Raw genomic sequence first — 14,838 nt, forward strand, 5'->3', positions numbered from 1 at the left:
GCAGTCTTGCGCATGCCTACTGTTAGACTAAGGCTTAGTCTCTGAATATATATAATTTTGATAGTAACAAACAAGCCCATTTATATTGAAAAGGAGCCCTAGGGAGACCAGAGATCCTGAACCTGAGGAAACCTAGACTTGCTTTATTTAGGGCTTTAGCACTGCAGAGAGGGCTTGGAAGTAGGGAAAATAATGTGGTTCAGGGACTGTGAGACAGACTAGCCTACTGTGTACAGTGCCACAAATAGTAGATTACGAACGTCCTTCACCTCAGTGCAGCTTATCATTTATATGACCCATTTTGATGGTGTAATGCATTACTGCATTGAACAAGGCCGCGGAAAGTCACCATGGCTTCAGAGGGCGAAACGTCTGTGATGTAAGTCTCTTCTTGTTGTTTTTTTTCTGAATTGGTTTCAAAGTCCCTACACAGTCTTCACAATTGTACTGACTATTAAAAGTGTTGAAAGTGCATGTAAATTTGACTGTTTAATGGAGGTATGGTTCTGCAAACGTACAGCTGTTCTGAGATACATGTTTCAATACAGAGTAATCGTACAAAGGGTGGCGCCCGTTTCTGGCGTCCCCCGCTTTGGTATGCATGCTAAACTAGGTTTTTGTTCTGACATTTCCCTATCCTATTGACGATCCCATGAATAGTGCTAGAAGGTAAGGTTATAATGGAGAGGCCTGCATAATGAGGTCGTTGCGGAGATGCATGCAATTCACCAGTAAGTGACGATGTAGTTATCAGGGTGTATTTGTGTGTATTATGACAATATCTGACTTAAAGATACACCAGAATAGTCTTTGGTATTCAGTAGAAAAGACTGACTAATTATGTAGCTAATGTTTTCATTTTTTCCATTTTCCATTGGTACGTGAACTCCATAGATTGAGTATTGTTTCAAATATATCGCTGCGTATCAACCTGATAAGGAATGATGCAAGTGTTTGATGTTTGAGCGCAAGCTAAAAGTATAAAAAGGCCGAGCCTTGATTCGAACTCACAACCCTTGATTGCAGGCACCGGTACACTTCGTCATTCTTCAGTGTTTGTTTTGCGTAGATAACTTATTTGCAATGGATGGATTGATGAAGAGATGGAGGGATGGTTGGATGGATGATTGATGGATTAATGGACGGATGGATGGATTGAGGGACGAGATTAAGGATATAATCAAACACAATGCCTATATATCTCGGTTATGACCAGGGACCCTGACCTGAGTGAGCTTGCCGATACGAAGAATTCGAAAGGACATGGATTCCGCTGTTTCAAGCATGATGGGCTGTATTTCTTCATGTTGCCTGAACACCTGGTGAAGGGACAGAAACAAGCAGACAGAATAAAAAGTGTCACAGAAGCCGAACTGAAGGACGATGACATCATTATCTGTGCGTATCCCAAATGCGGTATGTACTCTGTATGTTATTACATGTCATTAACAGTGTCCCCAGCTCCTGTGGCATTATTGCCACACAGGGAGTGATTCAACAACCGGCAGTCCTTTGACGGAGAGCGATCTCTGCCATCTGGGTGAGATGGAAATCACATATATACCTGTGCATGGAGGAATGGTTGATTTAACGTCAGTAATAGGCGTGTATGTACAAAACTCAGCACGGGTATGATATTGAGATGAATCTGTGATAGAATCTCGGATCCCGACGTCGCTAAGGGATCAAACAAAATGTTGATTCAATAATACTGAAGTAAGTTATCTCAGTCAGTATTAGGTGTACAAGACAATTATGTGGTCGAGCATGTCTTTACAGAAACAAAGTGTAGCCTGGTGGTCAAATCGTTAGCTCAAAGATCCAGGCTCTATTCCCTTGTGGGTACAATGTGTGAAGCCCATTATATGTCAGTATTATTTGTGCAGGAGTGAGTGAGTGGGTTTGGTTTAACGCCGCTTTTAGCAATCTTCTAGCAATATCACCACGGGAACACCAAAATTGGGTTTCACACATTGTATCCATGTGGGGAATCGAACCCCACCGCCCAGGTGTACAGAACAACTGGATGGTTGAGTATGTCTTCACAGAAGAAAAACGGGTAGCCTGGTGGTTAAAGCGTCCGCTCAAAGATCCAGGCTCTCTTCGACCGTGGGTATAATGTGTGAGGCCCATTTCTGGTGTCTACCTCTCTTTTGCTGCTCACGCAATGACGAAAAGGACACACACACAAAATTCATTGATTTCACTTACGTGGGACGAGGAGATCTTCCTGTTTCAAAGTCCATAACTGTGCATGTTTCTGGACATGTTACAAAATATATAGCAGACACAAAATATGTTTAAACTAAACGTTAGGTTTTTGTGGAGGGTCTGACTAGATTTAACTGTTTTAGGAACCCACTGGTTGTGGGAAGTCCTCGAGATGCTAATCAGTGGGACCATCCATTATCAAAAGGATGTCAAAGAAACCAGGATGTTGGAATTCATCTTCAAAGAAGGAATAGAAGCAGTGCCACAGCCACGTGTCTTCAACAGCCACCTCCCTCTGCGCATGCTCCCTAAACAGGTCGTGGAGAAGAAGATCAAGTGTATTCAGATCATGCGCAACCCTAAGGATGTCTGTGTGTCCTTCTTCAACCACTGCAGAGATGTGACTCCACCATATAACTATGAGGGGGACTTCGTGGAGTTTACAGAGGCGTTTTTGTCAGAGAAATGTAAGTGCACTGAGTGGTTAATCACTTCATAGTCCATAGTTCATACAGTTCATCCATCAACCTTCAATGCTTATTAATACTTTCTGGAGTAATCGCCACTTGCTGTTATGTTTATGCAAGAATTCAAGCAAAGGCCTGATTCCATCGTGCAAGCAGCCAACGAGAACAAACACCAAAATGATCACAGGTGTTATCGTATGAACAGTCACGATTCTCACTTGACAAAGTCTGCAACATGTCCAGGCAGTCATCTCAGCGCATATGTGGCCAAGTGTACAGAGCGTCCAGTCAGAGATCAGGGGCCGTATTTATAAAAATTCTAAGAATTAAAAGTTACTCCTAAGTGTAGAAAATACTGAGATTTTTGTGAGAGTTACTCTTAAGTTTCAGAATTTTCTTAAGACCTAGTTATAAAACATCTTTACTCTTAAGAGTACTCTTAGAGTGAGCAAATGTTAGGAGTCCTCACAGAGGACTCCTAATCTACCTAAGAATTTTCTTAACTCAACAAAATGGCGGCCGCTAGACAACGCATCCGTCACCTCAGAAACTTTCGAGAACGTAAGGACGTTTTAACTTTTTACGATGACAATGAATTAGTCAAAAGATTCCGTTTTGATCGAGCGGGAATCATATTTTTGACAGATTTGGTGAGAGAATCTTTGCAATCACCCACGGACAGAAATTACTCTATCGCACCTGAACTGAAAATTGCCATCACCTTACGCTACTTAGCCACAGGTAAAATGCAAATGTGCAATGGAGATGACTTGGGACCGTCACAGTCCACGGTCAGCTGTGTCATCAATGATACATTAAATGCTTTGACATCGCCATCTATCGTCAAGCAGTTCATAAAATTCCCAGTTCATGTGCGTGAAATACAAAGAAAACAAGCAGCGTTCATGAACATAGCAGGTTTCCCAGGCGTCATTGGTGTCATTGACGGTACACACGTACGAGTAATTGCACCGTGAGATCATGAGGCAGAATACGTGAACAGAAAACATTATCACAGCATCAACACACAGTTTGTATTCGATGCCGATTATTACATTTTGGATGTGATCGCGAAGTGGCCTGGTTCTACCCATGACGCTCGCATATTAAACGAGAGTGGTTTAAAAGTGCTGTTTGAGAGGAACTACATGCCCACAAGTTGCCATCTACTCGGAGACAGTTGCTACCCCTGCAAACGCTGGTTACTAACGCCATATTTGAGACCTCTACCCGGCCCCCAAACAGATTACAACAGGTATGATATGTGTCCTTGTTTTGTTTACCTCGTGATCTATAAACGATAGATACGTGTGCTAAAAAAAACCATTATTACGAACTTGCATTCATAAAAACTACATTTTACCTACCCACAGAGAGTTCTGACGGATATGCACACATGTTCAGCCTGTCATAAAAAGGGCACGGTCTGCAACATCCCCTTTAACTTTATTGGTTAGAGTAATTTCCCTTTCTTTGTGGGTTTCTACTAAAATCATGCAGGACAATCCCAGAAATAAGATCATTATTCCTTGTATATATTAATCAAATTGTAACACAAGCTGTTATTACTTTACCCTGCATCATCACAAAAGTATACATGACTTCACTACAATCCAGTTATCAATATGAATATTTTTAAATACATACCTTTACTCCCATCAAATTAAAACCAAATGATATTTTTGTAAATACACAACATCTCTGCCATCGAGTTATCAGAACATTTTTTTAAAATACATCACTTCACTGACATCCAGTTAGCAAAAAAAGATATTTTGAAGCCAATAATCTGAAATAAATATATTTTAGAAAAAAAAATTCAATTGAGAAGACTTTATGCAAATAGTCCTTACCAATCTTATTTCAGTTTTTACATAGTTATTTTAATGGCAAATAAAATATGATTCTAAATACATTCTGTATGTATGATATTTGTGAAAAGAAACACTTAATAGATGCAATGATTCATGATATTGATTATATTGTAGAAAAATGACACCTGCATTTAATGAATAAATAACTTACTAAATATACAAGATGCTTATAGCTCTTAGGTAAAAAAGACTTTCCACTTTATATCCATTGTTACATATGTCATGTATATTTGTTTGGGAAAATATTTTATGACAAGACACTGCACAATGTAAGTTCCAACTTCTCTTTGATAGTGACATATGTTCAAATTTCATGTTTCTTTTAAGGGACAGAGATATACTGTCAATAGAAAATTAAAAATTTTGTTTTGCTTATATTTCAGAGCACACAAGCGCACAAGAGCTGTTGTAGAAAGGGGGATTGGTCAGCTAAAGCGAAGGTTTCATGTTTTGCATAGTGAAGTGAGGGTATGCCCAGAGAAAGCATGTAGGATAATCATTGCTTGTGCCATACTGCACAACCTATGCAAGCAGAGGAATCTTTATATACCTCCTGATGAAGGCACTGATGATGAGGGCGATGAGGATGGGGACAGTGATGATGGTGAAGATAGTGTTGATGGTAGCCTTCCCCCACAACAAACTTCCACCGTTGATGGACAGCGATACAGACAGCATTTCCCAAATGTTCATTTTCAGAGTATGAAGCAACATTTATTTAGAAAATGCATGAAAATCAGTACAAACATTATTTTTAAGGAGTAACTGCAATATCTCTACTATAACCATGTTACCCCTGTACTAATTCAAACAATTTTGATATTGGAAAGCATGTACAGACATAGTTCTTGCATTTACTTATCAGATTGATCTGTCTTCATCTTTTCCAATTTAAGCATTAATAATTCTTTCTGAAGCTGAAGCACGTCAATCTGCAACAATGTTTTTTTCCTGGAAAGTTCTTTGTCACTGAGGTGTCCGTTCATTGTGCAGGGTAGAACTTGAGTGGAGAATGCTGCTGTAGCTGCACAGCTGGGCTGGGGTGAGGCTAGCACATCCAGGGGGAAGCAGGCTTCAGCTTCAACGACAGCAGCTTCCTGACTTCTGAAAAGAAATATTTAACTGTATTGCATGACAAATCTATGAGAAGAGTTTTCTGTAAATTCAGAATGACCTTGCATGATTTCAATGTAAACTCTTAGCGTAAATATAACAATTTGAATCCAAGTGAAATTTTATGTGTAAAATGTAATAGCAACCACGTCGACGATGAATATCATGTGTGATTTGTGTGCAAGCACTATCGAGACCTGCGAAATAAATATCTTCCAAACTTATGTACAGGGTATAAGGATCAACATTTTATGATAAATCTTTTAAATTCTAAGAATGAAGATGTTATTACCTCTGTTGCTCGTTTTCTGAAAAATGTGTTTATATAATATATATTTAATACATGATAAGTATGTACATTTTGAAAATGTGTAACTTTACTATGTGTCACTTGGCCTAAATTACTGAATAAACTGTCTGTCTGTCTGTCTGTGAAAAGAAATATTTTAAATGAATGTTTGAATGTAAAATTTAAAGTGAATATTAAAAAAGTATTGTAAACCAAAAGGAAAAATTGTTAACCAGTTTGATATGTCCATGACCTGTAAAAGGGTTGAATCGAAGCTCCCCTCAATTCCACTTATGCTGACATTGGATTGGCCAAGAACATCATAAACTGCTTCAGAAACAGCACTCAGCTTGCTTGGACCAGGCCCTCCACCTGCAAACATTTCAAAATTTTGAATGCTTATGTACTTTTTGATGCATTTAATAACCGATATCAAATAAAAGAAATAAAAAAAATTATTAATTTTTGCATAGATCAGTCTTTTGTTAGGTGTAGAAAACATGTGAAATGTGATCATTCTTCTAAACACTGGTTCTATACTAGTGGCTCATGTCTATTGTATCATGGTTCATATTACTCAATTATGTAGCTATCATGTTTGAATTTACAAGATAGTGTATAATAAAACAAACTCTGAAAATAATTACAATTAATATGTTTTACTAACTTTTTTTACATTTATTTATGTTCTAGGAATATGCCCCTGTAGATTATGTTGTATAAATGAGAACACATCTCTCACGTAGAAATACAACATACATGTATGTACAAGTATCAAGCAATGTTTTTCAGTTCATACACTGGCCCATATATCAGTATAACTAACCTTATTTTAAAAACTTGTATTGAAACAAAATACATGTAGCTCTTTAATTCTCATATATATCTACGAGTGTGTGTTCACATGTACTATATATCTGTATCTAACTCTAACTTTGTGTATACTTGAAATAATTGAGGCTTGTATAGTGTGCATAAAAATTTGAAATTGAATAATATTATCATTTTCCAAGATATCTGTGATCAAAAGACTTAGAAATGTAATTACTTACCAGTGCCACTGAGCTGTCTCTTGAAAGCAGATATTTCTTGCCTTGACTTGGACTGGATGTTGTACCATCTTTTCTCGCAGTCATCGTTTGACCTAACAACGTTAGGAAATGCAGCATTGATATTGGCTGCCACCTCCCCATGCCCCCCATGCCTCCTTCTTCATTCTTGATGTTACTCCCGGTCCAAACTTGCCCTTGATGATTGACTTCCGCTCATCAACAAGTTGGACCAACAGCAATGTCTGGTCAGATGTCCAATTTGGCTTGCGTCACGTGGTATAAAGTTTCGCCTCCAAACCGGAAGAGTGCTTTAAATTCTAAATATAGCACAGGGAATCCCCTGGTTACGACCAATGTCAGCTCTAAGAATTACGCTCAGAGTTTCCTTTTCCTCTTAGCTAAGAGGTACGCTCAGAGTCATTATAACTACACTTTTAAGTGTAACTCTTAGCTGAGAATTTTCTTAGCGACTTAAGAGTATTCTTAAGAAATTTCTGAGAATTTTTATAAATACGGCCCCAGAAAGTCTGTGGTTCGATCACGGTCGAGTGACAAAAACAGACCTCCTGACTGTGAAGATATTTTGTTCTTGCCACCTTCCTGGCGCTCAATATTAAGGAAATAGATCAATTTCTGATCGGCTGGGAGTATACAGTGTGTGAGGGGTGTATCCACGTGGCATAACTTGGTGGACTAACTTTGTGAAACACTCCTTGTATGGTTGGTGTCTTCACGGACACCTGGTACCATCACTATTTGATAGTGATTATGATTATGATGACACCTGATTATGATAGATGGAACTGCATAGTCCGACATCCACACGTCCCCTGTTAAACAGGAAACGGATTAAGTTTTGTGTTTCATAGTTATCTATTTCCTATCTACTTCCTAGGTCCGTTTGGATCCTACTCCACCTATCTGCTATCATGGAAAACCGAAGTGGCAGCTGCACCAGAGTTACCTGTCCTTGATATGTACTACGAGTACATGAAAATTGTAAGTATTTACAATTATACAACAACGCAAGGTGTTGTATGTTTTCTTCTATTGGCTGCAAACTTGCAAAAGTATTCTTGTTTACACAGACCTGGGGTATTTGTGTACCCTATACTATACAAGAACCATTAAAAGTTATGATTACACAATGCCGTTTAGAAAGTGGTCAAATGTAACATATGTTATATTTGGGATTACACTTTCTTAGTAAAGTACAAATTCTAGTACTTTTTTGAGTTGAGCCCCATCCGGGATTCGAACTCACACCCTCAGAGTCAGGCACCTAATCGCCAATAAAAGTTGTACGATATTTCACAAATTTCGTGCAGAGCTAATATGATAATCGTTTGAGCGAAAACCGGGTTACAATTGATCTTCAGCGCTACATGCTTGTCGCATAAGGCGGCTGATGCGATTGCGTGTTCCGACTCGCTGAATCAGTTCAATATTCGGATTACATCCTTAAATTTGAATCAGTAAATCAGTAATCGTGTGAGGGATAAATGAACAACATTCACTGATATTTAGATGGGTCTAGAAACTATGTTTTATGGATAGACAACTTCTTTATTCAGTTGCAATTATTGTAGATGCCATTTTGGTGTCCCCCGCCGTGATGTTGCTGGAATATTGCGAAAAGCGGCGTAAAACCAAATTCAGTCAGTCAGTATTGTAGATGCGACGTTTCGGTGTATCGATATCCACCAACAGAAGCTATTTCCAATCGAGAAAATCGTATAAAGATATGCCATAACACAAAACAATGTTTTAAAACATGGCGACAAAAATTCAAAACTGTTAACACCACTATTTCCAGAGTCCTGTTAAGGCTGTTAAAGACATCGCCAAATTCCTCGGCCTATCATCTACTGACAAGTACTGTGAAGAGGTCGCACTTGCTTGTTCCTTTAAGAAGATGAAAAAGGTTGACGAGGAAATAAAAGGTGACGGTCCAATGAAGATCTGGGCAGACGGCAGCGAAGGAACATTCTACAGGAAAGGTATAAGGCGTCTCATTTCAATCTGAATCTCAAACCCAAGGCAACAAAGTGATTACATTTTTTTTTAATAAAATCGATTTATTTGTCAGTTATCTGAAAAAAAATATACAACCAAACATCCAAAGAAAGATAACATTTCTGAGGTCCAAGATGTCTGCAAGACATTCATATTTCCCGGGAAGATGAAACTACTATGAGAAATGAATGGGGTCTTCAAAGCATTATAGCACCATATATATCAAATGCAAGAGGGGTCGCTATTTTATTTAAAAATAATTTGGAAGTAAGTATCCACAAATTCATGACTGACAACAGTGGAAACTATATAATAGCAGATGTAACTATAGAAGGAATAAGAATCACATTGACTAATATATATGGTCCTAATCAAGATCAACCTGATTTTTATAATGCATTATTTCATAAAATTGATGAATTTGAAAATGAATCTTTCATGATATGCGGAGACTGGAACTTAGTTCTTAATCCTTCCATAGACTTAGAAAAGTATAAAAATATCAATAACCCAAAAGCAAGAAATGTAGTGTTAGATAATATAGAAAAGTATGATTTGACAGACATTTGGAGGGAGAGAAATTATGATGCAAAGAAATACACATGGCGGAAAAGAAACCCTAAACAACAGTCCAGACTTGATTTCTTTTTAGTTTCTCCAGATTTAGCAAACATGACAACTGACTGTTCAATACTTCCAGGATATACATCTGATCATTCAGCAATTACCATGTCTTTTTCTAATCAACTTAATAAGGAACGGGGTGGAGGATACTGGAAACTAAATACATCATTACTTTATAACCAAGAATATGTAAACACAGTGACATTGAAGATTCTAAACTACAACTTAATATAAGCGACACTTTGTTCTTAGAAACATTTTAATGAAAGTAAGGGGGGAAACAATATCATTCTCTTCCTACTTAAAAAAAATCAAAACTGAAAAAAAAAAAAATTTAGAAGGAAAATTTTTGCAGTGGAAGAAGAAATCAGAGAAAATTTCCAAACCATATGTGAAACTAAACTTTCTGAACTATCCAAATGTATTAGAGTTTGAAAAATTAAAAGAAGATGAAATAAGAGGTATACAGATAAGAAATAGAATTCAGTGGTATGAGGAAGGAGAAAAACCAACCAACTATTTCTGTCATCTCGAAAAAAGAAATTATACCATTAAGCTTATGAATAGTGTTATCAATGACAAAGGGGAAATAATATCAGATGGTAAGGCTATATTAAATGAACAAAGACAATTTTATGAAAATCTATACTCATCAGGTGGTAAAATAACAGATGAATATATTAATATATTTGATGATATTATTACACCCAAACTGCACACTGTACAGGCTGAAAATCTTGAGGGTGATATTACTATAGATGAAATAACACGAGCCATTAAATCAATGAAAAACAACAAAAGCCCAGGAGCAGATGGTTTCCCAATAGAATTTTTTACATTTTTCTGGAAAGATCTTCATATTTGAGTTTGTAGATATATATCTGAAGCATTCAGGCAAAATATGTTAAGTCCAACAATAAACAGAGGCGTCATCACATGTATTCCAAAAGCTAACAAAAATAGACAGTTGTTAAAAAACTTGCGCCCAATTTCCCTACTGAATTCTTTGTATAAAATACTCAGCACATGTATAGCCAATAGACTTAAAAAAACATTGAATACTCTTATTCATGAAACTCAGACAGGTTTTATACCTGGAAGGTGTATTAGCGAAAACATTAGATTATTATACGACATTATGTTTGAAGCAAAAGTACAAGATAAAAAGGGACTCTTGTTACTTATTGACTTTGAAAAAGCTTTTGACACTGTCTCTAAAGAATTTATAATTTTAACAATTGGAAAGTTTGGCTTTGGACCCAATATGGAAAAATGGATCAAAATATTAATCAATAATGCTACATCATGTGTTATACAGAATGGTCATTTATCATAATTTTTTGACATTGAAAGGGGCTGTAGACAAGGGGACCCAGTCTCTCCCTATATATTCATCTTAGTGGCTGAAATTTTAGTAACAACACTGCAATAAAAGGAATTACATTGAATAACACTGAACATAAAATTGGACAGTATGCAGATGATACTGAATTATTTCTCGATGGGCGTGAAGAAAGTTTAAGGGCAGCAACTGACACTCTCAATAATTTCTACAAAATGTCTGATTTAAGAATAAATATAGATAAAACCAAAGCAGTGTGGATTGGCTCAATGGCAGGTAATAGCATGATTTTATGCCAGGATCTTAAGCTTGATTGGCATAATGGGGATTTTGATATTCTAGGAATAAGACTTAATCCTAATTTAAATAACATTTGGGTAATTAATACAAGAAGAAGACTAGAAATTATTAATAGAACTCTAGGGAATTGGAGGAAAAGAAAGTTGACATTAATAGGGAAAATAACTGTTATTAAAACTTAAGCACTTTCATCATTGGTGCATATATTCACTTCACTCCCAAATCCTCCAAAGGAATTCATTGACAAATTAAACAATATATTTTATAAATTCATCTGGAATGATAAGCGGGATAAGATAAAGCGAACGACACTTATTAGAAAATATGAAGAGGGGGGACTCAGAATGGTTAATGTACAGGTATTCATAAACTCTTTAAAACTGTCAGTTTTACATAAATATCTTCAAAATAATAGCAGTTCTAGCCCTAGTATCTTTCCATTTAAAGATATATTTCTGCTTGGAGCCAATATTGAAAATTATGTCAGTATTATGAATCCCTTTTGGAAAGATGTATTGGCTGCATGGGGAATATTCTATAAAACACATAAAACTGATTTTACAGATATTGATCAAATCTTATCCCAACCCCTTTGGTTCAATCACCAATTCCAAAATAGTAATTTCATTATAAGACATTGGCATCTCAAAGGTATTCACTCTATAAGAGACTTGTGTAATGATCAAGGTATTTTGCCATTTAGTGAACTTAAGAAAACTTACAAAATTAAAGGCACAATTCTTGACTATGATCAGGTTCTTTCAAATATACCACAAAAATGGAAAGGAACTATAAGAAAGAATTTATTGATTGTTCATAATAATTATCGTAACACATCACTGATAGATTTACTTTCAGCACCAAAGAGATCCAGATATTTCTATGATAAACTTATAACCACTGAAAACCTACATTCAACATGTGAAAAATGGCAAAATATCTTTGATATTGCAATTCCATGGCAAGATATTTTTTGAAAATATAGAAGATGTACAAAAGATACTAAATTGATTGACTTCCAGTTTAAATTTATTCCACAATATTGTCTAAACAAAGAAAGAATGATTGAGAATGAAATTAGTAGATGATGAACCTTGCTCATTTTGTAATTGAATGTTAGAAAAGTTGATACCTGTTTATTGGGAATGTGAGTGTGTGAAAACGTTCTGGCTGAAACTGAAAGAATATATTGAAGATAAATCATCAGAAAACTTTTACCCTGACAAAATATACAGTCTTAATTGGCGGAGATAATAACGACCTTATGAATCACATACTTCTTGCCAGTAAACAATATATATCCATATATCAAGTATTAAAAAAAATAAGTTATCACTGGATACATTTGTAAAAATATTGAGTGATATTTTCAAGACAGAAAAGTTTATTGCCAGTAAGAATAAAAAAATATTACAATTTGACAGAAAATGGTCATCTCTACTGCACACATTCCCAGCCAAATGAAGATCCCAATATCTGTAATGCCAACCCATATGCTGTTCTACGATGTACAAGTGTTGTTGCATCATGTACTTTGTATACTTGTATCTACTGATTTTGAATGAATAAAACAATTATTATTAAAAAAAAAAAAAAATTAGTAGTAGTAGCAGTAGTAGTAGTAGTAGTAGTAGTAGTAGTAGTAGCAGTAGTAGTAGTAGTAGTAGTAGTAGTAGTAGTAGTAGTAGTAGTAGTAGTAGTAGTAGTAGTAGTAGTAGTAGTAGAGGTAGTAGTAAATGGTAATGATAGTTTACCCCCTACCTTTGCTTCATCCATTATTACGTTTCCAACATAATTCGCCTTTACAAACATTTTCATATCACAATACGGGTTCTTTGCTACATTCGTTTTCTCTTTCAGGTGAAATCGGAGACTGGAAGAATTGGTTCACTGTGGCAGAAAGCGAGAGATTTGATCAAAAGTGGAATGCCAAGATGAAGGGTTCTGGGTTCACGTTTACCTACACACCCGTGTGAGGTCATGTAGCGAGTGTCAGCTGTATTAACCTTACCATTCCACGTGCAATACTAGAACCCGCCTATCCTTCCATGAAGGAAAAAAGAATGTGCTTATTGCTTATAATATATAAGCATACTTTTTTATCTTCAGTTTATTAAAACCTAATTTCAAAAGAATTCATAGAAATGTGCCTTGAATAGATTGTTGGCTAAGATTTTAACCTACCTTGTGACATTAAACGTATCGAAGACAAAAACTCATAAAAATCAAAAACGTTCATGTGACTAAACGTCAGGACTAAACGTAAACTAAAACGTACACCTCTCACAAGTGTAAGCTGCAACTTAACGACACCCACGGCCGAAAGCATGTCACACTTGTCGGAGGGGTACACAAAGTACGTGATCTAGACTATCAGTTGCCAGAATTCCACTTGGTGTAAACCGCAAAGTAGGTTAGATCGCTGACTTTACCGTGCTTGTGATTAGTTGTCTAACATTGAGAGTGTTGGACAGTACTCAAAACATTAAAGTACCAGAATCTGTACCTTAATGAGAAATCATGTGATATCACACTGAATGTTGATCATTATCTGAAATAAAATTTTTAATTCATTATTCATACGCACATTTTACATCATTAACTGAAAGTGTAAACAGAAGGACAGAATGAATGATCCTGGAACCTTTGTTCACTCATCCTTGACATCAAAAGAATTACCATATATGCACAACGAGCTTGGCCAATGACATCACGGAATTTCCGGAAACATCAGCGCATTGGTAATTGTTTTTATGCTTTTCACTGTAACCAAGACAGATAGTCAGAACTGTCAATGAATATTGTTGCCCGTGATTGTGCGTCACTCATTGGGTCTTGCAGAATGGAAACTTTGATAGTTTCTTATTTATTTACGAAATCAGTGTACGACACTTGTTTATCACACACTAATTCTTGCGACGATACTTTACTCCTACATATTCTGAACAGCATTAGCCAATCTAGGCAAAGAGACGACGAACGGATCCCTCAAAGATGGGGAAAATGCTACACGGTGTAAAAATAGATTTTTGTTCTTTTGACATTTCATGCAGTTGCAGTATTCGAACCAGGGTAACGATTCTAAGGTTGCTGGTTACGTTTCATAATGAATCATTGATAATCAAAAAGAAGAAAACCCATGATTATTAACATGCTATTTATAAAACTAAAATCTCCATATAAATATTTGGTATTCTGTATCCTGTGACTGGCGATTTAGTATATTATTGAAAATGATGAGTTTTATGTTGTACATGATTTTCTAGGTTAAAACAGTATTGCAACTTTTCTCAAACTGTTGGCGATATACCACATTTCACAACTTTGAAGTGTACATTTGATTCACCTTGAATTTAATATAACTTCAAAGTGTTCCAGTGCAATCAACATGTAATAACGGATGAAGCCAAGCCATACTGACTTTTATATAGTAGCCAGTGAAGGACTATACCAGCCAGCTTATTTTACATTTGCTTTACTTACTGTTGTTGGTTACTTAACAGTTGGGCCGTTAGATCAAATAAGAGACTTAATAAAATACTATATGATA

The 14,838-nt window shown here is 36.2% G+C and overlaps 1 protein-coding gene and 1 long non-coding RNA gene across 2 annotated transcripts; one reads left to right on the forward strand and one right to left on the reverse strand.

Moving 5' to 3' along the window:
* Positions 1-266: 266 nt before the first annotated feature.
* Positions 267-14,838, forward strand: LOC124253140 (sulfotransferase 1A1-like). The gene is made up of 6 exons (XM_046686858.1): positions 267-379; positions 1,217-1,416; positions 2,355-2,678; positions 7,902-8,005; positions 8,823-9,006; positions 13,149-14,838. The coding sequence occupies exons 1-6, from the start codon at positions 351-353 to the stop codon at positions 13,262-13,264; spliced, it is 957 nt and encodes a 318-aa protein (XP_046542814.1). The 5' UTR covers positions 267-350; the 3' UTR covers positions 13,265-14,838.
* On the reverse strand, positions 5,361-7,278 carry LOC124253142. Its single transcript, XR_006892105.1, has 3 exons — positions 7,007-7,278; positions 6,188-6,326; positions 5,361-5,656 (listed from the first exon to the last, which is right to left on the reverse strand). It is a non-coding gene; the product is annotated as an uncharacterized LOC124253142 (long non-coding RNA).

The sequence above is a fragment of the Haliotis rubra genome, unplaced genomic scaffold (assembly GCF_003918875.1).
Source record: "Haliotis rubra isolate DU_JTF1 unplaced genomic scaffold, ASM391887v1 Scf532, whole genome shotgun sequence".
Classification (NCBI taxonomy): Eukaryota; Metazoa; Mollusca; class Gastropoda; order Lepetellida; family Haliotidae; genus Haliotis; species Haliotis rubra.